The sequence below is a fragment of the Lepisosteus oculatus genome, chromosome 21 (genome assembly GCF_040954835.1).
Source record: "Lepisosteus oculatus isolate fLepOcu1 chromosome 21, fLepOcu1.hap2, whole genome shotgun sequence".
Taxonomy (NCBI): Eukaryota; Metazoa; Chordata; class Actinopteri; order Semionotiformes; family Lepisosteidae; genus Lepisosteus; species Lepisosteus oculatus.
Genome location: NC_090716.1, coordinates 2,766,227 through 2,791,380, shown reverse-complemented (window position 1 = coordinate 2,791,380; position 25,154 = coordinate 2,766,227). Strand labels below are relative to the sequence as shown.

The 25,154-nt window shown below is 42.3% G+C and overlaps 1 protein-coding gene across 3 annotated transcripts in view; it reads right to left on the bottom strand.

The window, feature by feature from the left end:
• Positions 1–12,783, bottom strand: part of ano3 (anoctamin 3) — a 111,428-nt gene extending 98,645 nt beyond the window's left edge. For 2 of the 3 annotated variants that reach the window (XM_069181812.1, XM_069181814.1), the window contains exon 1: positions 12,226–12,783. In XM_069181812.1, coding sequence (XP_069037913.1) covers positions 12,226–12,373 — 148 coding nt within the window. In that variant the 5' untranslated portion in view covers positions 12,374–12,783. The remainder of the gene's footprint in view (positions 1–12,225) is intronic. The other variant, XM_069181813.1, reaches the window with a different exon arrangement.
• Between the last annotated feature and the right edge of the window lie 12,371 nt (positions 12,784–25,154).

Sequence of the window (25,154 nt, the reverse complement as noted above, 5' to 3'; positions counted from 1 at the left end):
ACCCCTGCCCACAGCAGGGACTTGAACCCACAACCTTCCAGCTGAGAGGACAGGGCTCTTAAACCCTTTCTCAGTGCTGTGTTCCAGTTGGGGGGTGCGAGGCTCATCTTTCTCATCAGGCTGAAACAAAGTTGCAGACAACAAGCAATTGTGTGCTGTGCGTTAAAGTATTAGGTTGTCTGTTAAACTCGATGGATTTGCAGCGCTTCTCAGTTCGTTCATCCTGGCAAGTGTAAGCTTGATATTTTAGCTAAATCGACAATTCAGAGTGTCCCCTATAGCCTCCAAAACCCCAGCACCTGAAGACCTGGGAGAAGCTGTTAAATTGATTCAATTTAGCCGATAATAAGTCAATTGATTTAAGACCCGACCTGGAAAGGAGACCTGCAGACACACTGCCACTCTAGGGCCAGGCTTGTCAACCCCTGAAAAAAATCTCATGTTTACCAGTGAAAGCGAGGGAATGACTTCTGTGTTAAAGGACTGGTTCTCTGCATGTTTATAGGCGCCACAACGCAGGAACAGTAGCCAAAATATAGAACAGAGCAGAGCTTCATCCAATTCCCAATCTTTGGGCCCTGATCCCTGCATTACTCCGAATGTTTACCCCTTACAGGTTAGCCTGCGACCTCTCAGAGTCTACACTACCAAACAAAAGAGCCCCTGTTGGCAGTACACGTCAGCTCTCACTAAGCACGCACATGGGGTTTCTAGGAAGCTGTTTGAGGGAGCTTTCCTTTGAAAACTGAAGTACTTCCATTCCAGCAACTGAGAAATGAACAACAATACAACATTTGAAACCTCTCTTGTTGGCTGGAGGTGTCTCCAACAGGAAGCATCCTCTCACATGCAGCTACGCTAGGCTGTTTCCGACATGTACCCCTTCATCCCTTTGCCTGAATTAGTGACCCACTGTTTTTCATGCTACTAGATATTTTTTTTGTTTTTTTTTTAAATGAGGCAAAATTTATTGACATCTGTTCTGAGGGCTTTACATCTTGAACACTGTCAATGTAAATGTGACCCTGGGAGAGGAAGAGGATGAAGGGAAATGTTTATTTGATCTAGAAATATGGCAATGGCTCTTGGGAGGGTCCCGATTTTGACTCTGCCAACAGCAACGGCTTCAGGCCTTGAAATAGAAACTTCCCCTTGACAGGAGATGTGGATGTAGCAGAGCTGATCAATGCCACTGCATCTCTTAGTCTTAGGTTAAGCGATGGAAACTTTGAAATGATCTTTTAAATACACGTGGGCACATGCCATGCCTAATTTTAGAAGTCCACCTTTGTTTTAAAAACCACAGGAGTAGGTAGGATCTTTTCGGGCTGCATCTCTGGCGCCATCCGGTGTCAGTCACATGAATAACAGGCAATCCCGGTGCCGAGACTCCCTGGTCTTCAAACCCTAAAGCAAATCACTCAAACAGCGGTGTGTAGGCAGAGAACGAAACCTTTCGTTTAAAAAAAAAAACGTCTTCATTCTTTAGCATGCAAAGAGCTTCGAGCAGTGCATGCACATTCACTCCATTCTCGTAAACCTCTCTCTAAGGAGCACAGCCTGATCTCTTTTGAAGACGCTGCACCTTGTACGATCTTGGAGATGCACTTTGAGAACCTCACTCAGTTCTCAGCTCCCTCAGAGGTTTCAAAGCTCTGACTACTCGTGGCCTCTTTCAGAACCTGGCTTTCAGGTGATTTGGGATTATAAAAATAGTTTCCTCTCGCAGCAGCTAAGGCATTAATTAGAATAGAACATGGACTCTGGTCTCTGGCATCTATGCTCCTGTTGTCAAGTAGTTTTTAGACATTAACTGGGCCCTCAATATGCCCTTTTCACTTGTTGGAGAACCAGTATGGGCTTTAATGCTGGAGTCAGTGATAGAATCTGGCTTATGCTGTTCAGAATACAAAAACAACATTAGAAGACAATCATAACCCCAATGAGGCAGTTGACATGTTAGTAAAGAAATTTAAACTTTTGGGAGGGTCTACATAACAGTTTTAAAAATACAGCTTTTCAAATTCCCTGATGCGTAACTATACTATTGTCTTTCGTGTTTTCTGCCAGTCACTGATTACGTAAGGTATGATTCTGAATCTACTGTTCAAAACATCTATTCTCCAGTATCGCTTCCTGCTCTGGAGGGCGGCACTGAGCCGGAGCCTGTCCTGTTAAAAGGAGGTACAAAGTCAGACTCCACCACGGATGAGAATCAAACACAGAGGCAATTTGAAGAAAGCAATTAACTGAGCCAGAACGTCCATGGAAGGCTGAGGCACAAAGACACAAACACAGAGAGAACCTGCAGAGCATCCCAGACCAGAATCAAACCAGGAACCAAGCAAGAGGCGTGCAGCAGAAAAGATAAAACACACAAAATATCACTGCCCCTACAAAATTGCCCTCGTCACATTAAATAAATGACTACCATTGTACCTTTCCACAGTGGAACTCAAGAGCACAGTGGGACACTAACACAATTTCACACATGTGTTTTTATAAAAAGTAAGCATTGCATATTTAGGCCAATCGGATTGCTTCAAACGACATAAATCAAGGCAAAAACACGGCTGGCAGCTAGAGGCACAAGGTGGAATAACCTTCACTTCCGTATTAGAAATCTGCTGTTTTTTCCTCCAGAAAAGGCAAGGCGTGCAAGCACACATTATGCACATCAGCAGCGACATTTCTGCTTTGACACTGGGCAACACTGTTGATCCCAAATATATCTGGGAGCAATAAGCACAAGGTTGACCATTATACCTTTTACTATTGCCAGGCACCAGCTAACAGTGCCTGAGAGAGGCATCCATCTGCTGGGAAAGGACAGGTCCACACTGCTGGTGGGAGCACAGAACAGTAGGTTGTGTTTCACTCTCAATTCATTTTGTGGCTGGAAGGTATTTAAAACTTCCTGCTCTCAGCGAGCAAGATGACCGTGTGTGTCCGTGCATCTCTGGAGTCCTGTGTTCCTACATCTTCTTTGATATTGTAGAAGGACCAGAAATATATCTGTTTCAGTCTGTTTTCTCCTCCATGTGCAGTGCCTTGTGAGGGAATTTTGGAATGATCATAAAAACCAAATTAGAATTAGAATTAATGGGAAGAGCGTGCAGAAATGAACTATGATTAAAATATGTAATTAAAACAGTCCTCCAGTATGTACTTAGCACTTAGTTTAATTCAATTTCAGTTTAATTCAAAATACTTTATTCATCTCTGGGGGAGCAATTTAAGGTATGGTACAATAACACAAATGAAATGTTCTGCCCTTTAAGGCTTTTAAGATAGAAATTTGCCTCACTTTGTTAGGTATGTATCCTTACTGATTTCCACTATCGGTCAGAAAAGGTCTGGGGAACATCTAAATATCTGGATGGGAAACAAGTGTAAACTTCTGTTTTTTATTCTTTTAACTCAAGATATTAACGTGTAGGATTAAAAAGCATACCCATATTAAAGTGCTCAGTATTATGGATCACAGTGAGATGTGGTGTGATTCTGTCATGATTAACCCCGCAAAGGGCAGAGTTATAATGGATTTACTTAGTTCCATGAACTGGGATTTAACAAGAAGTTCAGCTACACAAAAATCAGTAAGTCCGATGTACTTACAGCACTCACCCAAACAGCACTAAACATGGGTCACTCTTGAGTGGTACTCACTGCTAGGTTTCCTATGATACAGCTGATTAACTTTTCTGGGATTAACAGAGCTATTGGAAGACCCTAAACTACAGATCTGTTGCAGCAGTCTTCAAAGTTAAATTAAATAAATAAACTTTTTTTCTCCAAAGTGAAAGAAAATCAACTGAGCAGCTGGAGGAAAAGCAAAGCATTCTTTTGTGTGAATTATTTTCCAGAGGGATACAAAAAGCAGACTCTATGCTGTCCATCTCATCCAGGAATGAGACCGACATCAGCTAACAATTCGGCAAAACTTTGAATCTTTGTAGCAGAGGCATAGTGTAGGAGTTAATTGTTGTGTGATTGGGGATCAGGCGCTAAAACAGCTTTCTGCTGGAACACTGATTAGTCCATTAAGAGCTTGTGAATCTCTGTAGTTCATCGATGTAGACCAAGCAAGCAATTGTACTACAGGGAAAGGGTCAAGAGACAAGCATGTCTCCATAAGTACACACTAAAAATCCTGTAGTTATTTCAACATGCAGTTGTTTTTTAAAACCTATTGTAAATGGGCAACAGGTGCAATTACTGACACAAGAAACCAGCCAGTTTAAAACTCACCTATGGAATATTCTGAATGAGTCTCCCAATATCTGGCAAAGTTCATATGCTTACCCACCGTTTATGTATATTTCAAATGTTAGGAAATACATAATGCATTAGTGAAATCGATGATGGCATCGCTCTGCATCTTCCAGTACATTAAGTCTTTGTAACAAAAAACAACTACATTTCCCTTCATTTGCTGACTGTACTGAATCCCAGCCTCCATTAAAAACACATTTGCCTGCTTCTCCAACCTGATGAGGACTCATCTGGTAAAGGGTTCAGAACACGAGACTATAAGAAAGTTTACAAGCTGACTCTTATTTCTTTATTTCCCATTTGTTTGAAATGATCGTCTCGGCTTATGTAAGGGCAACACACAGCACATACAAACTCTCCACATGATCTGACAGTTATCAGATTCTTTACATGCGGCTTTGAAACAATTCAAGCCCCTGCAGGCCCTTCCCACAGACCCTATGAACAATGTGTGTGTGTTGGAGACACACTCTCTCCTTGATCAATCCCACATGATCAGAAATGTCACGATGTGGGCTTTGCGATGAGTCACCATTCCACAACACAAAATGCTTTGCATCTTGGCAGGTTTTTGTTCAGTTTTGTTTCCCCTCTTAAATACAGCTCATGAAGCAGACTCCAGGCTTTTCATAAAGTAATACATTCTAACAAAGCAGCATCACGCTTATTCCGAAGGATGAGAACTTTGTTAATGTCTGCACTCAGCGCCCACTTCAGGGACAAACACATTTTTAATTCTTTATTGGGAGATGCTGGGAATCAGACGCTGGAATATACCCATTCAGAACTTTAATGATTTAATGGAGACAGTGCACAACCGGCATCATTAATGATAAATCGTCTGCATGGCCTTCAGATTTATTTGGGCTATGGCTTTTTGGCTGCAGAAGCTCAGCTGCTTCTGTGTCTCAGATGAGCCCCCAATTCCATGTAGTTTCCACAGTTCCACTTGTTTTTTTATTTATTTTTTTTTACGCAAAGGCCTTCGGACAAGAGTACCTGACTTCCTACCACCAAAAGTACTTTGGCCCAGAGCTGAAACGCTAACGTGAAAATAGTGATTTTTTCCCTGTGTCAAATGATCAGATGACTTCAGCGCCTCATCAGTTATAAAAACTATTAAGCTTTACAGATTGCAATTGTAAAAGGGACCCCTCCTCTATCCTCCCCCCATGTAGAGCTGTGGAACTAAAAGGATCAGAAGGACTTGATCCATTAGAGCCGTTCACAAACAATAACAGACATTAAAAAGAAGGAAAATGCAATTTCAGCTCGGCTGCTTCTAATTGAAAACTAAACAGCGAACTCAAACTAAATAGATAACGAACAGTGAAAGAAGAAAAGATGTCTTCAACAGGACACTGGCTGTTGGTTTATTTTCAGTCTCTCATGTTTTTTTTTTAATCTCTGTCCTTTTTTCTCCAGCCCAGCACAGAAGACTTAACATAAACCAGGCAGATCGTGAGGAATTTCCTATAAATCGCGAGGAAGGCAGGAAAGGCAGCAGTGAAGACGTCTTCACTTTCCTCCCTTATGATTGGCAATTCTGCAGGCTGCTTATCAAACTCAACTCCCAGACATAAATTCCGAATCCGGGAAAAAATAAGGCTTTAAAGAGTAGTTCTGTCTCCGCTAAAGAGTAGTTATGTGTGTGTGCGAGCTGGGGAATCTCAGGTGAAGTAAAGGTCATGTTAAGAATCACGCCGATGCTGAAACTAGCACAGGCTAGAGTTGTGTTCATGACAGGGCTGCTCTCTCACTCCTCCTGGGCTACTGAACTCTCTGTATCGGTGTGCCTAGCGTTTCTTCAAACTCCTGGCACTGTTCTAGGAAAATAAGAAAACCCTGACCTAGAGAGAATTCAATAAAGCCTGCCATTAAATAATGCTCAAATATGTGGCTCTCAAATTCCAGGTCTCACCCATCCAATACTTTTCTCCACTTTCTTGGAAAAAAGGAACATCTAGATACAACAAATACCATAAAACACAGAGAGAAAGGATAAAACATTCTTTTGCAAACCCAGGAAGCATCAGTGTGTGCTCTGTGCTTGACTGGTTTGTTCATTATGATGGACAAATCTGCATCTACTGTCAAAAGTGGATCCTGGAAAAAGGTACGGTACATTGGGCAAACATGCTGGTTTAAGCTTAACATGAAAGCTTTAACCCCTACATTTTATCTGACATTTTGTTTTTTGGACTGATCGGTGCATTGCACTTCAGATAGAAAGACTCCCTGGTGTTTTCCCTGACCTCACAGTGGTTTCTCTGCACCCTGGCTCAGCATGCAACCACTGGGCAGCCAGAAAGCAGACATCACAGCAAGCTGAAGGGTCAGTGCAAAGGCAAGGCTAAGGAAATGCACAGCTGCACAAATTCTGCAGGTCAATACTTCACTGGTAACAACAGCAAGTGGGGCTTTCCTGACCCAAGATGAAGGAACTCCCCTGCATCCTGAATAAGGAAAGGCACAAAAGAGATTTATTTTAAGCAGCCTCATCAGTGGGTCCAAATTGAGCTGAAAGGTCTTTTTCAGTCGCAGACAAAGTAAAAATAATCATTCCATCACTGACCAGTTTGTCTACCACGACTTTACACCAAATACTTCCAGCAGTATCTTAAAGCATAAGAAAGACACTTCTCATATTTTGGTCCTTTGAGGCAGCTGAACGTTCTGACAGCCCACAAATGGCCAACTTTTACAACTGAGGTTGAAAGGTGATTTGTGGAACAGAGAAAACACAGTGGTGGGGGCAGACCACTTAGTGTACAACAATGACGCCAACAAGAGACGCCCAGCAATTGAAGCTGTTCTTTAACCAAAGCTCAAAAGCTTTCCTGGCACCAACAAAGGAAGTCTCCTATAGACCTCCTGTGTGGCTCATTGATCCCCAATCCTTTTATTAGCTGAAAACATGTACTTTGAATGGTCATACAATGAGTGACATTCATTAAATCACTCGAAACTTTCATTAGTCTTTTGTAGAAAATCTGTGTGTTAGTGTGAAGTATAGTGATTCAACTGCTCCTGTCTGAATACAGACCTAAAACTGTACTTGCATACCCTGCAGACCGGTGATCCTCCTACAACTCAAACTCCTCCACGATTTGACAACAGTCCTAATTAAGGTCAATTAAGTTGATTAGTCAATGAATTAAGTGTTTAAGAGGATTTCAAACCAGGAGGCTCCCTTTCGGCCCCTTGAAGCACAGGTCAGGAACACAGGTGTTGACCACATGAACACCACAAACTGTAACTAATGTTAAGAACAGTTCTCCACCTACTTGCACTGCATCTTCTTTCAAACCCTCTTCATAAATCTTCCCTTGGCTTTTCCCATTAAACAAAACATGGGATATCATTCAAGGCCATTTCAGTGATGCTACTTTGCACAGAACTGTGGATATACTAGGCAAATGGAAACAGAATGAGATAAACAAATTCGGCTCCTCTGCAAATAGAGTTTCTCAGGAAGGAACCAACATCAGTGGATTCCATTCTTAGACCATGGCTTCCCCCACACCTGGGAATGGTATTATTACTGCTGAAGATCACAGATGGACAAAGAAGAACCCGAAGACAGTGATGCCATTCCAGTAGTGTTCCCTGATCCTGGTTGTCTTTGTAACAAGGTTTTAGGATGCATGAGTTATTGATAACCTGAGCTATTAGTAATTGCACAAGAGCAATCGCTTATAGAAGTGTCAGTCAGCAGGTCTGCATTTTGAAAGAAAGCCCTTAAAAACCAGGTGATTGAATTAAGTAACGAAACTCCTGCTTTAATAATGGAAAGAAATAACCTACTTCAATTAAATGAAAATCGCTGGCATTTCACCTGCTTGCACGTGATCCCTTTTAGCTCTTACTAAAACATATGTTACAAGAAAATAACTCAAGTAGAATGCAAGATGTGAGCCATAGCAATAGACCAAGACCAACCTTATTCAGCAGAACCTGAACTAAAGCTCAATATTAGGTAGGTAGGTCCCTTTTCAGGCCATCAAGGCCTATGGGGGGAATGGGGGGCAAGGGCCACCATCTTTCTCAACCATGCAACGTTGGAGGTGGAGGTGATGGGGTCACCATCACACTCCGTCAGCCTATTACCCCCGGAAGGATTAACCCCCATTACTCATCTGGAAAGCAGGCTGAGTGGATCTGGGAGCCATCTGGAAGGAATTAGAGCTCCATCGCTTGCCCCTACCTGGGATTGAACCCGGGACCCTCCAGTCAGGAGCTAGATGCCCTTGCCGTCTGAGTTACCATAACTCCAAAGCTCACTATTGGACAGTGAATTATATCCTGTATATAGTTTAATGGAATGAAAGACTATTTGTCTTTGCTCACCTTGGCTACAATCCACTTCCCAGTGGGATCCCAGATCTTTCTTTACTACATCCTGCTGGGAAGGGGACAGCACCAGGGCCGTATTTAGGTGTTCGTAGGCCCTGGGCACTTTCACTCCGAAATGTGTAAAAACAGGGGGAAACGCCAATTGAATGGCGTCGATTGACATGATGCACTTTAAACTCTTCTAATGCTAAGCCGTGTATTTGATGGAGCGAGTCGAGCAACCATTGCTTCAATACTTCTAGTTTCTAGAACAGCCGCTAGATAGCGAAGGATTTCCCTTTAGGTGCACAGGCCCACAGTGCCTAGGGCCTATGAAACTTTTAGGGCCGACGAAGGAGGGAAACACTCGTGACTGACGAAAAATAAGCTGAAACAACATGCTTGCGATCGACTCTCGGTGCTCCAAATCAATAATCCTACGATCTCTAGCGCCTGTTCTAGAAACTAGAAGTATCGAAGCGATGGTCACTCGACTCGCTCCATCAATCACGAGGTTTAGCATTAGAAGAGTTTAAAGTGCATCATGTCAGTCGATGTATTTCAATGGGCGTTTCCCCCTCTTTCTGCACATTTCGGAGTGAAAGTGCCCAGGGCCTACGAACACCAAAATCCGGCCCTGCTAGTCCTTTTTATTTGGAAGTAATAGGAATCTGGAGCACTGGGAGAAATCACCCGGAAACGCAGGGCGAAGTGGGAATTACAGTTTAGTTTCGTAGTTTTAGCAGTTCACAGGCACCGTGCACAACCTGCACAGAGATGATTTTAGTGTCTGTGACTTCTCAGACTTCATTCCCGGAGGACCTACAGTAGCATCTCTTGGCTTTTGTTTCACCTGAGCTTTCAGGTATTCCCTCTGTTAACTTTTTATACTTACTCTATCAACTGCACAGCTGTGTAGAATAAAGATTAGTATAAATTAATACTTCTACTCTGAGATTGTTTCTAAGAAATGAACCATTGATGGAAGTACATATTTAGATGTATTAAAATCTAGAAGACCTTAACAAAAGGGATACACATGTAGCACTAGGAAAACTAGATAAAATGTTTATCTGACTACCTAGGAACAAAGGTTTGAGTGTTTTAAAGAGATTCTTTCAGTTTTGGCCATGTATCACACATTTTTTTATAAAGTAGGTCAAAGTCTCCTATTTCAAAAATAAAGAATTAAGTCTGCAATATAAGAATGCATTCCCAATTAATTATGAGCAGAATGTCCCTTGGAAACAGAATATCAGTATCAGGGTGCTGAAGGATATGCAGCACATTTGAATTTCTCAAACAGAGCGGTCATGCTCTTCAGCACAGAGCAGCAGTGGGACAAGCTGATATTTATACAGTAGCCACCCACCAGTCATTCAGGGCAGGTTATTGTAGTAAGTAATTAAACAGGAGTCTCATTCCACCTGGAGGCTGTTATCCACAACCTGCCTCAGGTGATTCAAGACTACTTAAGCCATAGACGTCATAGAGTGTACTTAGTCTATAGCTTTGCCCAAGTTCCCAAATGCTCTCTGTGTTTGCTTCCTGGACTTTCTCTGGATTCTGCTTTGATCCTTTGTATATACGGTGTCTCTTGGTTTTGAACTTTGCTTATCTTTGTTTAAGGCTTTGGACAGTTTGCCTGGAATGTGCTTGCCTGTGTTGAGATCCGATGCATTAGTCTGTCTCCCCTGCTGGCTGCCAACACCATGCGGTTTACTCACACAGATGCTTCCATGCCTTGTTGATCTGCCTGCTCTTAGGTTTATTTCCCAAAAACCTGTGGCTGCTTTATCTACAGTAGTGACTCATTACATAAGTAGTTAGGGATGACTGGATTCTGAGGAATTAGTCTACTCCTCTTTACGGAATCTAAAAAGATGCTGGACAAAATGAGAGCTTCAGAGAGCTGAGAGTACTTCTCATTAAAATGGTCTCTGTCCTCCTGACTGGTAACCTCAATAGGAAACTATCGAACGGCGAAATCCCAAACTGCACAGATTAATCTTTGAAAGGCTACACCCTGCCTTATTTAAACATACAGTATGTGGCCCTTCTTAACTTTAAACAACATTTGCAACAAAACTGAAAGTATTTTCATTTAATTGGTTTCAGAAGTACAGAAAAATTAAAAAGTACAGAAAAAAACATTTTCTGAGATCATCCATTCCCAAAGTATTCGTCCGCCCAATGTGCAAGAATGTCCATTAATAACAGTTACAAATGGGCCCTTCTAGCCTGTTTAGACATAGGTAGTAGCTACTTGATCCAATGATCTCATCCTGATACAAACCAGAATATCAGCTTCAACAACATGGCTGAGGAACGTGTTCCACACTCCCACAACTCTCTGTGTAAAGAAGTGCCTCCTGTTCTCGGTTGTAAATGCATTTCCCACTAGTTTTCAGTTGTGTCCCCTGGCTCGTGTTTGTTTCACTGTTGATTCTGAAGATGTACCCGGGGCTGTCTTTGCCAGTGCCTTGGAGGATTGTGAATAGCTGGATCCGGTCCCCTTTGGGAACAGCTTTTCCCTGAATCTGATTTCACTCTCTGCTCCCCAAATCCCCCAGTGTTTGACTACCTGCCTGTGATCTTTGCCTCCTTTTCTACTGGCAACTGGTCTTTGCTGGTCAGTCCATCAGTCCTTTGTCTCCAGTAGAAACAAGCCATAGAAAGTGAGATTATTACAGAGAAGCGATTGCTGACATTCAGCTGTTTCTGCCTCTTTAGGATTTCGAAAGGCTGTGCAGAAATACGTATATCAACAGAATCATCACTAACCTTCTTAATTTTGGATACACTCAGTGCAACCACACAGGAGTACACGGCAAACTTGGTCTGTGTAGCCCCTCGGGTTTAAAGAAAATGCAATAACCTTGTTTCGTTGAACCGTTTTCATAAAATGCCCCCTTTACGATTAACCCGGAATCCTTCCTTAGGCGAAACTACAAGACACCTTTTTTTGAAAAAAAGATGGTGTTCGAAAATTTCAATAGTTATTGAAGTCTCTCTACTTGACGGACTTTCTAAATTGACAGAAGCGTGGCTCTCTTCTCCATTTGAAACAAAGTTATTCGCTTCTATGTTAACATTCTTACACACAGTACTGTATAATCATTGATCGGCGACATTATGGTCACAGTGTTCCTATGCGCCTGGACAGCAGCAGTAGAGACTTCACCCCAGTGGGGATTCCTCAGAATGAGTGTAATTCTGCAGCACTGTCCTCACAAAATAACAAGTCTGCACGCCGTCTGCGCACGGTTGGAACACCTTACTATACGAGTTTTAATAACGTGTAACCATATTTTTACCAATCGTTCACTCCGTTTTTACTAAACTCCATCAGTGCGCTGTGAAATAACCATTCACCTCCATGTGATGCTGAGTAACACTGTACTCTACAGACAGGACCGGGCATAATAACCGGGACAGATAATACTAAGTCTGTAGTGATGTCGGTTCATTTTCTAAAGAGGCAGAGTGTATACAGTATACATACTCACACACGGTAAATAGTATCAATGAAAAAACACCCGAGCACGCCAAATAACCGGCGAGGGGGGAAATCTTTGAAACGACAAACATTTCAGGAGCGTAAAATAAACTTACCAGAAGGTGCAGACCTTGAGACTGCCCACAAATTAAAGTCCACACTGGCGTCACTGGGCAAGTCGCTGGACCTGGTATTTATTGTATCTGACCGCGAAGTGCTACCGCCAGCTTTCTCTGAAGTAACTTCTTGTAGCTCAACATCCATGGCAGCAATTTCAATTAGCAATTAATACCCGGAACAGCAATGCCGAGGGGGTTGAAAGTTCAGTAAAAGAATTAAGTATATACAGAGAACTTTTTATGGTAGGGAACGACGGTGATCACAAGTTATATTCCGGAAGGTGATGATTTAGACCACGGAGCAATCCTTAAAAAAAAAACGAGATATGGAATCCAGAGGTTATGTAGTTACAGACGTGACATTTGCGGGTAGAAGCATCCTCTAGATTTCAAAGGTGCCCCGTCAACTAGGTGAATCCTAAACAGGGCTTTGCAACAAGTACAGTTTAAAAAACTGAAGAGGGTGAATGAAACGTGGGAGAAAACGCTTCTCGGAACAGCAGGAGTAGAGAGCGTGTCCCGGCTACCCACAGAGACAGAGCGTCTCCTTCGCTCCGCTGCAACTTGCGTCCCGAGTTCCAGCCGGAGCAGACCGAAAGGGTGGGGCTTGCGCGTTAATTTCCACAAGCCGCGCTGACTTTCAAACTGCTGAATGAATGCGGAGAAGCCGAACAGCGTCCCTCCCCCCTCCCCCCGCTTAACCCGCTGATAGAAAATAAGGTATCTGTCTGTAGGGACCGCTCTGGGCTTCAGAGGAGTTGAATGGGTCTCATTATGGCCACCGGGCAGCAAACTGACCGGCTAACATTCAGTATGAGGGAAGTGTTCACCTCGAGCGCTCATGTCGCTCGCGTTGGAACACATACTGTAACAGTTTTTTTTTTTGGGACCGCTTTTATTCACAGTTTTCCATCATTTCGTGTAATCCTGGACTTAGTAAACTATTGCGCAAATTAACCCGTGATGAGAGTGCGTGAGTGAAGATATATGAACGGGGAAGGAAAAGAAAAAAAAAGTGCAGTGCTCTCGGGTTCACGTGGGTATGCGCCCCTCCACCGCTATAGACTTGAACCCGGGTCTCCGGCGTTACTTAACAAGGACCCAGCCAGTTGAGCTAAAGGGAGATCTCCCTTCAGCCTGTCGGCTGCGGTCCCTGCTATTCACAGAGAAGTGCTTGGGTCTTTCTGCAGGTGTGAGGGAGAGTGGCAGATTAATAAAAGAGGAGAACAAAAGACAGAGTAGTTTAAAAGCAGTGGGCAGCAGGGAAGAAATGGGCATGAAGCAGGTTAAAACTGAAAGAAGTAGTGCTGGTGAAGGTTATAGGTGAAGATTACAGTTAATGATGCTTGCAGCTGGCTGCACGCAAAGCCTTATTCAGGTGCTAAATGAAAAGTGCCTCTAGAACACACCTGCAGGGCCAGGGTTGGCCACACCTACACAGTATGGACCGGACAGAGTCTCCACCTGTCGCCAGCTCTTGCAGCACCTGGAGAGGATGAGCTTCCCAGTATCTCTTGAGCCAGCTGGGCTGGCTACACCTGTACTAAAGAAAGAGGTTTTCTCACTCACAGCAGAGCACTGAGCAGCATCAGCACAAAACTGGCCAGGGTCAAGCCCATCCCAGCTGGAGGAATGAGGAATGCACTGGGGAACAAACCAGAAGTATTTTGTATTTGAGCCTTTGGCTAAACAGAAACATGCATCCACTGGATAAGGAACAAATCTGTTCAAATGTCACATGGAAGCAGAGGACAGGACACAAGGCAGGACAACAGGCTCAGCTGAGAAATACAGTAATTATTCACCGAGCCAGCATGTTTGTTTTAAAAGGAAAAACAGGAGAAAGTTAAGGGACTGGAAAACTCAAAACAAATCATTTTTAACAACTTGTAACAATATTTTTTTCAGTTCCAACAAATCTCTCATTTTTACTGCCAAGTAAGGCTTTAATCACATTATTGTGAAAGTAAAGCCGGATCTTATCAGAAGGAACCATCGTGTTTTTTGTTTCCATCCATTGTGATAATTTTGTAACCATTATGTGAAATGCATGTTTTTTCCTTTACTTTAAAGGCCGATATCCTTCCTAGCATATCCTGCTAAATGACTGGTCCCTGTTTGCACCCATTAAAAGGAAAACTAACAGTTTTCTGAATCTGAAAGAGGATCAGTACTGAGGGAACTGGACATGTTGTACTGTAAACAGGGTGTATGACAGCCCTCTGGTAACAAAGTAACTCTCTGACACCCAGGCATTGAGAGGTAATTGAATGTTAGCAGATCTTGAGCTGAAATTCAGTATCAGATCCCAATAAATGAACCGTGAACTTTCTTTGATGTCAAAACACTCTCTGTAAACAAGTGTGCATTAAAAGACATGGCCCTGTTCTTACAGCAGTACCACATTATCAGAAGCTAACCTCCAGGTGACATCTCAGAACTGACTGAGACGACTGAACTACACCTTTTCTCTGTGCCTGTGTCCGTTCAACTGGCTATTGCACTCCAACCCCTGTATTGTACTTTGTAAACTGCTAAACTGTGAAAACATGAGTTTGTGCAGTATTTGTGGGGCACTGCATTCTGCATGTCTTGGAATTTGCCTTGGCTTAAGGCATCAGCTAAAGACATGAATGAAAAATAAAAGTGGCTGTCCTTCTAGCTAACAAAAGGAGACAGATAAATCACTCAGTGCAATAAAACATTTTTGACAGTATTCAAGCCCCTTTCTCTGGACTCCCCATCTTTCACATAAACCCAGAATTATGCTGTGTGCGAAGAAGCACTGAAGACTTCACTCAGATAGCTTTCTCCTTTGTGTCATTGATGTCATTCTGCGTAGAGCACTTTCTCTTCACACACCAAGTCCTCCATCATCTGTCCCAGGATCATAACTCCATTGTTGCAAGAAACATGCACTCCAGTCCCCACCTTATCATCCTTCTCAGCTACCTGGAACAATCTATCAGATAGCGCACCTCTTTCGTCAAGAGATCAATGCCATGCTTCTATTACAGTGACCGCATGAGAACTGGAGAGTCTTTTAACAGGGCTTTAAGAACCCCAAGCAATTTGATTGAGTCCACAGATACAGTGAATTGTTATTCCTCTTCACCCAGTCATCCTATGAGAGCCACAGTAAGTGGTTTTATAGCTTATTAATTAAAAGGCGAAACATGCTTACTGCACGGAGTTGTGCAAAAATCCATCTAGCAGTAGTTTTTGTGCCTCCTCAGCATTTTTAAAGGCAAACTTCCAAAGCCAGTTGAGTTCCTGGGCTCTGGACACAGTATGAACATTAGATAAAATGAAGAACTTAATGGCAGAACAGGTGAATACAAGTGAAAATCACCCTAAAAATGTCCTACCCCATCAAGAAGTCTGTGTCTCCTTATACAGGTGTATTCATCCTGGGGTTGGAGAATGGGATGTCAAACCTAGGAGAAAATTGAACACACTAGCACCCAAATATCCTGGCTAGGACATATTACTGCTGAGCTATTTCCCTTTTTTATACATTTAAGACTGGAGGCAGCTCATTATACTTAAATACGGCTTTAAGGATGACAAACATGTTAGCTCTCTAGAGCAGGTACCTTGTAAGATTTAATCATTTACTATATTGAAGAGACTGCAATAGTCTTTTAAGTGATTTAATTACATTAATATGTTTACTACAATTAGTTAAAAAAAACCTAGCTCCAAACCTTAATTAATCTCCTATTTTCCTTCAGAAATAGATTAATGAAATTTAGAGAGCTCGCCCTGGAGATCCATAGTCCTGGAACTTAGAATTAAGCTTTTATTTTCTTTAACAAAGGATCAATAGAATCTGAAGGTTTTCTAAGAAGTTTCAAACAGTAAGCAGAGGACTGCTAAATGTGATCACTTTTCCCAGTTAAGTGAAAAATTGGTCTTAATAAATTGCTGAAGCAGGGCTAGAGACTCCATGTCTGTATTTAATTTCAAGGCTCAGGGCAGGGGTATGTCTAATAGTAATGAATGCATTTAAAAGAGTATTGCTCAGCAGCTAGAAAGCCCCAAATGATTAGACATTTGTAGACTAAATGAACAGACACATTGATGAATGATTTTAACGAGACAGAAAGTGGAAAAAGCCATGCAATGCCCACTGCTCAATGGCTATGCATTACAAGAGCAGGGTGTACATTGCATACATGTGTGCAAAGGTTCCAGGTTAGTCACCTGAAAGATGACAGCTCTGTGATCAAGAGTTGCCTGCGCTGCTCAAGGGCAGCTGCAGGTGAAATCCCAGACAAAACGACGTGTAGAGAATATTGCAGTACAAACAGATGCACGCTTAGAGCTGAATCTGAATTTAATGCTTTGAACATCCTTGCGTACTGGGGTTCAAGGGTACTCTGTTCTCAGCACTACGGAGGCCAAATGCGTATTGTAAGTAATAAGAATATTTCCTTAAACTTACATAGCGCTTTTCTGGACACTCCACACAGAGCTCTTTACAGGTAATGGGGATCCCCTCCACCCCCACCAGTGTGCAGCCCCACCTGGATGATGCGACGGCAGCCATAGTGTGCCAGAACGCTCCCACACACACCAGCTCTCAGTGGGGAAGAGAGCAGAGTAATGTAGCCAATTCATAGATGGGGATTATTAGGAGGCCATGATTGGTAAGGGCCAATGGGAAATTTGGGTGACACCCCTACTCTTTTCAAGAAACACCCTGGGATTTTTAATGACCACAGAGAGTCAGAACCTCGGTTTTACGTCTCATCTGAAGGATGGCGCCTGTTTACAGTATAGTGTCCCCATCACTATACTGGGGCATTGGGACCCACACAGACTGCAGGGTGAGCGCCCCCTGCTGACCCCACTAACACCTCTTCCAGCAGCAACCTTGGTTTTTCCCAGGAGTCTCCCATCCAGGTACTGACCAGGCTCACACCTGCTGAGCTCCAGTGGGGCTGCCAGCTAGGAGCTGGAGGGTGATATGGCTGCTGGCTGTTTCTTTTTGTATTGTTACAAAAAAAGAATACAAAAGTATTGTTTCTTTTGTAAACAAATATCAGGCATGCTTCTGCAGTGGAAAATATGTCTCAGGGGATGGTTCCTTAACTGTGGTTCTATGCTGAATGTCAAAATTCTATGTCTAAATTGAAGCAAGGTACTGTTTTTGTCTTTTTGTTAATACTGTGGATTGGGAAGGCAATATGTAACCTGCAACTGGGCACATCCCAGTGTAAAGAAACTGACTGTGAACCCGTTTACTGCAATCGAATCGAAGACAAGTATTCTAGCATATCGAATGTGAAATATGTGTGATGATAGTGTAATAGCAAAATTGATTAAAAAAAAGGCAATGCAAAGCAGCTTGTGGATCACGATTTTCTCCGGAGTCCTGCTCAGCTGTGGAATAAATTATTTGAAAAGCCGAAAAGAAACGGAAGGTCAAAATCGGCACAAATTCTTATGAATATGAAAAGAAGGACTAGTTACAGAGTTTAAACTTAATATTTGCTATGATAAAATAAACTGATTGGCGTACTGATTAATAGATTCTCCTGTGAATTTGCCCATTTTTCCATAAGATATCAGAAATTTGGGGGCATTTTTGGAACAGAAATACAGTGATAGTAAGCATTTATTTCAATTTTTCTAACCAGAACAGGAAGGTGTTAGTTAGCTGTGAATGTTGATAAGCCGTTAATAGAAAACAATTAAGCACTTAATTTTAAGAAAACGTAAAGCACTTAGTTATAGCACTTTGTTAAATCTGGTAGGGATTTAGTTTAATGCCATTTCAGACTAGGAAGTATGCTGTCCATCAGTAAATATTGCAGTTCCAATCATGATTTTTTTGACTGAAGGTAAAAAAGCAATAATATACTGTACTCATGTTGGAGGAATGATTTATTAGCATTCACTGACCCCTGCTGGTTTAACATGAGATGGCAGATATTTGAAGTACTGCAGTTTATAAGTCCCAGGCAGAGAACTGAAGAAAAAAACCCAGCTAAAATAGAAAGAAATGCTGTAAAGCTGAGTAAATAAGACTTCCTGTTTATTTATGCCACTGTCTGGTACTGGACTGGTCTAAAGAGGCTGTACAATTCCTGATTATAAGGCCCATCGACTTTATATTCTCAGCCATTCCTTCTACAGCATGTTGTTCAGTTAAACGAGTAAATGATCTAATTCCCTATGGCCTCCCAGCAGGAAGTCTGATGCAGTGCTCTCTTGAAACAAGAGTTCCTATTAGGACTGTAAATTTGTCAAGCAAGTCAAGTATTACATTAACCTGGACTGAAAATAATGAATGACTTTCAGAGCAAATTAGACCTTTCGAGAGGTCATCTGTCTCTGTGTTTAACAGTGAAAATGGACTCACTTTTTTAACATCCAAAACCTGACCCAAATTGCAGGGACTTTGGAAGCACAATCAAGCTTATTAGAGTAGACCAAGTGCATACTGGGAGCTGCGAAATCCAGAGAATCAGTTAAAAAGGAGTAATAGGTAGGGAGTGCTTAGCTTGTATAATACCTGGGTAACCCTGCAATACAGCAGGAGTCATGGTGTCATGACCTATACGGTAACTGCAGACAGTACTAGCTTTTGCAAAGAAAAATCAAAGCTCCCATCACATATCAAATTTTGTTGACCATATCAAACTGGAAACAAAACACAGGCACAGTATTTAAACATTCAGTCAGTCTGTCTTCCTTAAAAAGTTCTTACAGTGGGTCACCTTCACTTGTGGAAGAGAGCCCAGGCTGAGTGAAGGAACAGTTGTAATAACACGCACAAGGGTTTGACCTTCTGTATGTCTAATTTAGCAGCAAGTTCTCTTTGTCAGCTAACAACCACCATATCTTCCATATAACTAAAGAATATATACATTCATACAACCTCTCATTTCAAAGGTAAGAATTAACACCTTGACACAAAAAAAACAAACTGGAGAGGATTCCCATCTGGACTGTTTTTATTAGACTGTAATCATGTGAAGATGACAACGATAAAAATGATGAAGAGGATGATGATGGTGAAGATAAAGATCAGGACCGTGATGATGATGATGATGATGATGATGATGATGATGATGATGAAACAGTAGAATCCTATTGTAAAGGCTTAGGAGAATGCAAAAGGCTAGCAAGTTACATCTAGTTTTGCTGTTTCACTTTTTGCACATTTCCACCCAATCCTTTCTAAGTATGTGTGTCAATGACATTACACCATATCGTGAGACTGTCTTACAGGGAGAAGTCGCTTGTTCAGAAAATCATTTACTCTCTCTCATTTACATTTCTGAGCCCTTCTTTTTGACTTTGTAAAGGCCTGTCAGTTATTCAGAGACATTCGATTGTTGCAGTGGGTAGCTGACAAATCCGTGCTGAGAAAACATGAAGAAAGGCAGGCTTTCTTTCTGAAATGAAGCTGCTGAGGCCGTTGGGTATTGTTCTCATTGAATTCATACGAAATTCAATTGAATTACTTTTTTTAGTTAAAAGGAAGTCTGCGGTTAATCTGCCGATTGATTAAAACTGGATGGAAGGGGTAAGTGACGCTCCATGTATGTCTTCAGTTTTGATCGTTTCTCTCAAGATGGAAAAGATCTCACTTCCTGAGCAACTTCCAAAGCGGTTCTGTTTGTGTTTCATTTCCTAATGTCATCGTGGTGGACGGACAGCACGGTGACACAATCATTTACATTGCTGCCTCGCAGCTCCGGGGGCCTGTGTTCAATTCCTGGGGTGCTGTGTTTGTGTTTGCATGGTCTCAGAGTGTTTGCCTGGGTTTTCTCTGGGTGCTCCAGTTTTCTCCCACAGCCCAAAGACACATTGGTGGGTTAATTAGCTTCTGGACAAATCGGAGTGTGTGTGTGTCTCCTATGATGGGCTGGCCCTGACGTGTGTGTGTGTGTCCTGTGATGGACTGGCCCTGACATGAGTGTGTGTGTGTCCTGTGAGTGACTGGCCCTGATATGAGTGTGTGTTGTGTGTGTCCTGTGATGGACTGGCCCTGAGGTAAGTATGTGTGTGTCCTGTGAAGGACAGGCCCTGATGTGAGTGTGTGTGTGTCCTGTGAGTGACTGGCCCTGATGTGAGTGTGTGTTACATTATGTGTGTCCTGTGATGGACAGGCCCTGATGTGAGTGTGTGTGTGTGTCCTGTGATGGACTGGCCCTGACATGAATGTGTGTGTGTCCTGTGAGTGACTGGCCCTGATATGAGTGTGTGTTGTGTGTGTCCTGTGATGGACTGGCCCTGAGGTAAGTATGTGTGTGTCCTGTGAAGGACAGGCCCTGATGTGAGTGTGTGTGTGTCCTGTGAGTGACTGGCCCTGATGTGAGTGTGTGTTACATTATGTGTGTCCTGTGATGGACAGGCCCTGATGTGAGTGTGTGTGTGTGTCCTGTGATGGACAGGCCCTGATGTGATTGTGTGTGTGTCCTGTGATGGACTGACCCTGACGTGAGTGTGTGTTATGTGTGTCCTGTGATGGACAGGCCCTGATGTGAGTGTGTGTGTGTCCTGTGATGGACAGGCCCTGATGTGAGTGTGTGTGTGTCCTGTGATGGACAGGCCTTGATGTGATTGTGTGTGTGTCCTGTGATGGACTGTTGTACATCCCTGGTGTATCCCCCTTGGCGCCCGTTGCTTGCTGGGATAGATTCCAGCTCCCATGTGACTGTGTATTGGATAAACTAGTTAGAAAATGGGCCTGTCTCTCAATAATAATAATACAGTGTGTGATCTCCTGTCCCAGCCTGAGGAACAGTGAGCCTGTCTCCCAATAATAATAATACAGTGTGTGATCTCCTGTCCCAGCCTGAGGAACAGACAGTGAGCCTGTCTCCCAATAATAATAATAATAATAATAATAATAATAATAATAATAATAATAATAATAATAATACAGTGTGTGATCTCCTGTCCCAGCCTGAGGAACAGTGAGCCTGTCTCCCAATAATAATAATACAGTGTGTGATCTCCTGTCCTAGCCTGAGGAATAGTGAGCCTGTCTCCCAATAATAATAGTACAGTGTGTGATCTCCTGTCCCAGCCTGAGGAACAGTGAGCCTGTCTCCCAATAATAATAATACAGTGTGTGATCTCCTGTCCCTACCTGAGGAACAGTGAAACTGTCTCTCAATAATAATAATACAGTGTGTGATCTCCTGACCCAGCCTGAGCAACAGTGAGCCTGTCTCTCAATAATGCTCCATATGTTTGTATGTAAATGTCTTATGATGTGTCTGTATTGTAAAAATCTGTAGATGTTGTGTTAAGTGTATATGCTTTGGCAACTGATATGCACTGATTTATTCATTGGTCATGCCAATAAAAGCTTGTTGAACTGAACTGTGTGTAGCATACACTCAGCGGCTGGGCTCAGGTCATCTGAGACACAGATGGCTGGCAGACACTCTGACCTTTAAACAACCAGCTAAAACAAGGGACAGTGCTGTCCCTGTGACCAGGCAAGGGAAAGATCGAATGGACGCGAGGACTGGAGTGTTGATAGTCATGAAGTTATTTGGTCTGGCACGTTGCTAATTTTAATTTACAGATTATACTGCTGAGAGCAGTGCCTGTCAAACCGATAAAGAGTAATGACCCAGGATGAGTAAATTGGACGGGTTCATCAGGATAATGATGTTAATTGGATCAGTGCAGTGGGCCTTAAATTTTGTTTTATTTCAATTCATCTCAGTTTCATGGGTCTCCATTAGCCTCCGTAACCAAGTTGCACACGAGGGAAAAGTAACAGGAGGGAACACAGCTGAAATTTTAATGTCCGTGCTCAATTCTTTTAAGGTTTTCAGTATTTGTACACCAGGTCAACAGTACAACAAATAGTTTTTAATTCCACATTAACAAAGGTTTGTTTTTGCATCTCCTTAACTCAGCCATTTGAACTGTCTTCAGTGAACACTTATTAGATGCCACATTATAGTCACTAAACTGACATTCAATAGCATTGTAATATAAAGCCCATGGATAAGCTTTGGGGGTTGAGCGATTTCTTTCATAAATCATGTACTGTCCGTCTTCTCCAACTTACATGATTCAACAGCACCTCTTGAGCTGCACATTGATTAGGTATTGCTTAGATACAGTTTTTAAATTTGTTACAGAGGGTTAGTTTATGAGATTGCAAGAGTATTAAACCTTTCCTAATTAGACTCAAAAGTCTGTCTGTAATACAATGCCTGAATCACCTGACCACTAGGAGGCAGGTTTTCCTAACAATTCTCAAACGCGAGAGAATTCTGAAGGGCCTGTGAAAAACCATTGTGAAAGATTCAGGCAACTCAAGACTGAAAAACATCACTTTCCATCATCAGTGTGGAATCTGCTTCAATGTCAAGAAAAGGGGGAGATCCACTGAATCAGGCGTGCTCTGTTTCGGTAAGAATTTGGGAAATGTCTAACTGAACTGAAGATTGAAGTGCCCAACCTTATTTATTTATTTTTTACTTGAGTTTGAGGTATGTTTAATCATTTTACAGTCAAATCATGGATTTCTAATCGGGGGGGGGGATCACTATTAAAATGGAATGAAAATATTTGATTACTCAAAAGATCACAGGAGAACCAAAAAAATATATTTACTCTTACAGATTCTACTACTACTATTATTATTCTCTATTATTTAACAGTATCATTAATCTTTAATTGGATCACTAAATACGAAAATATTAAGGCTTAGAAGGCACTGCTGCTGAACACTGCTTGAGCAATTGTAAAACTACACTTACACTATTACAATGTGTACTTTCTATATCAACCGCTAGGGGGCGCTGAAACACTAGAGATTTGTTCAAGCAACAAGTGTCGCTTTTAGTGGAGCTTCTTTTGGATAAAGAAGGGGACGTACAGTAGGCTGCTTGTGTGCGTCAGGCTGTATCTCAATAGACATTAGCATCAGTTTCCAGATTTCAAAGTAGGTATAACCATCCATGTCAACCACTTATAGATCTGTTTTCTCCAAATATAATCTACCAGTAATTGTGCACAAACAAGCTAATACTGTGAGATTCGAAAAAAGTACTTATTTACTGTAAATAAGCATATCAGGACTGCAGTTTTGTTCTTCAAATGTAGGTTCAAATGGAAGATAGGGACTTGCAGTAGTACTGAATAGTATTAAATGTCTTGGCAGCTACTCTAGCTTTACAAAGTACTGTAGTAGCTGCTTGTTGAGTGTCAGAGCATCTTGGGTAAGTTGTGTTCAGGTTGGTTACGGTATGTCATGGTATTTGATCACCTACATGTATGGGGGTGGTATACGTTTTGTCTTATTGTAACTACGACACAGACCTCGACACCGACTGGTACAGTTTCATGCACACTGTCTTATGTCCTTCGGCATTACTAAGAATTACCCCAGGGATTTCTGTGGTCACTGTCCTACTATTCCTCACTGCTCACACTGGCGAAGACGAGACATGGACAATTTGACCTTCTGTTTGAAAACAGCCAAAAAGACCAGAGACCCGTAGAAAACTCCCAGGATCATCATAAAAGCTTTATTGTGTACTGTATAAAACTCTTCCCCACACCCTGTGTAAAACTTCACTCATTATCTGAACCCTCAGAGGAGTACAAGTGAATTTAAACATAATGTAAGACAGTCTGCAGGGAAACAATATAAATCCAGCAATCCACACGTTTATTAAGAAGAATAAATCTCTATGAGGCCTGGTGCCGAAGAGCTTTGCTTTATTAGGTGTTATGCTGTGTCTCCCTGGGCACTTTATGGCTTACTATCTCTTTAATAATGGACATATTTTGGATTTCTTCAACCTGAGGTGTTCAGGAGGTCTGCTTTCCTATTGTTTTGCCCCCTTTTAGAGTTACACCCCCCAGATACAGCCAAGAATGGACTGTTTTCATAAGATCTGCTCCACGCGGGCACCTGTCTGGACTCTTCTGTACCAGTTGAAGACAGGAATAGGGGCAGGAAGCAAGTGTTTCAAATTCTGTTCGTGCAAACAAAAGGAACCCCCTTTGATTCATTGCGTCTGTCAGTCTGAGGCCAGGTAATTAATCTGCCAATGCACTGACTCTGGAGAACAATGCTGCCTACATTGGGCTGGAATTTCAGAGACGAATCTGCCTGCCGCAGGACAAAAGGACATTTGATACAGCTGTCATCTTGAATGAAAGCGTTGTGAAACAATAGGCATGTGGGCGAAGCTTTTCATCTCCGTGTATAATGTTCGCCTTTGCCAAATTCAGTTCTTCGTCCGCATACCGCAGAGACTCGAACTGATGAAATATGAGGGTGGCGTTATGAAGGGGACTGGGATAAAGAGAGACAACTGTGCCGATATGGAATTTGATCAATTTCTATGTCATAATACAGACATTTACAGATAGAAATACAGAAATTCAGAGTTAACATCCGAGATTTTTGTTTAAGAAAATAAACTATTTCATTGACCTATAAAATTATTGCAAACAATACAATTGCAGCAAAAAAAAATTAATGAAGTCTCAAAGGGGTGATTGTCCATTGTCGGTCACTTTGTTTGGGAAGCCTAACAACATTAGTTATTACAGTGACTAGTGAGCAGGAAGGGCCACATCACGCTAGCCTTAAGGTCGTTAAGGCCAGAGTCCCTCTGGGTTGTTATCACTTGCTGTAGTCTATTCAGTGTCTTTAAAACCTGTCCTGGCTCCAACATTACAATGGCACAGTTCTCCGCAGGAACACAAATGACCAGGTTTTTCTGTCTCTATACAGGACCCACAGTCCTGCTCCTTTGCCGTGGGAAACCCCACCTGCTTCATTCTTCCTCTGAGCTTCACAAGCGTCCCCTCCAGCTCTCTCACCCTCCACTCTGTGTTGTGCCAAAAGGCTGAGAAGAGATGGACCTCTGTCGGATTTTTTTTCTAACACAATACACTTTATTTCACGATATACTGTACAT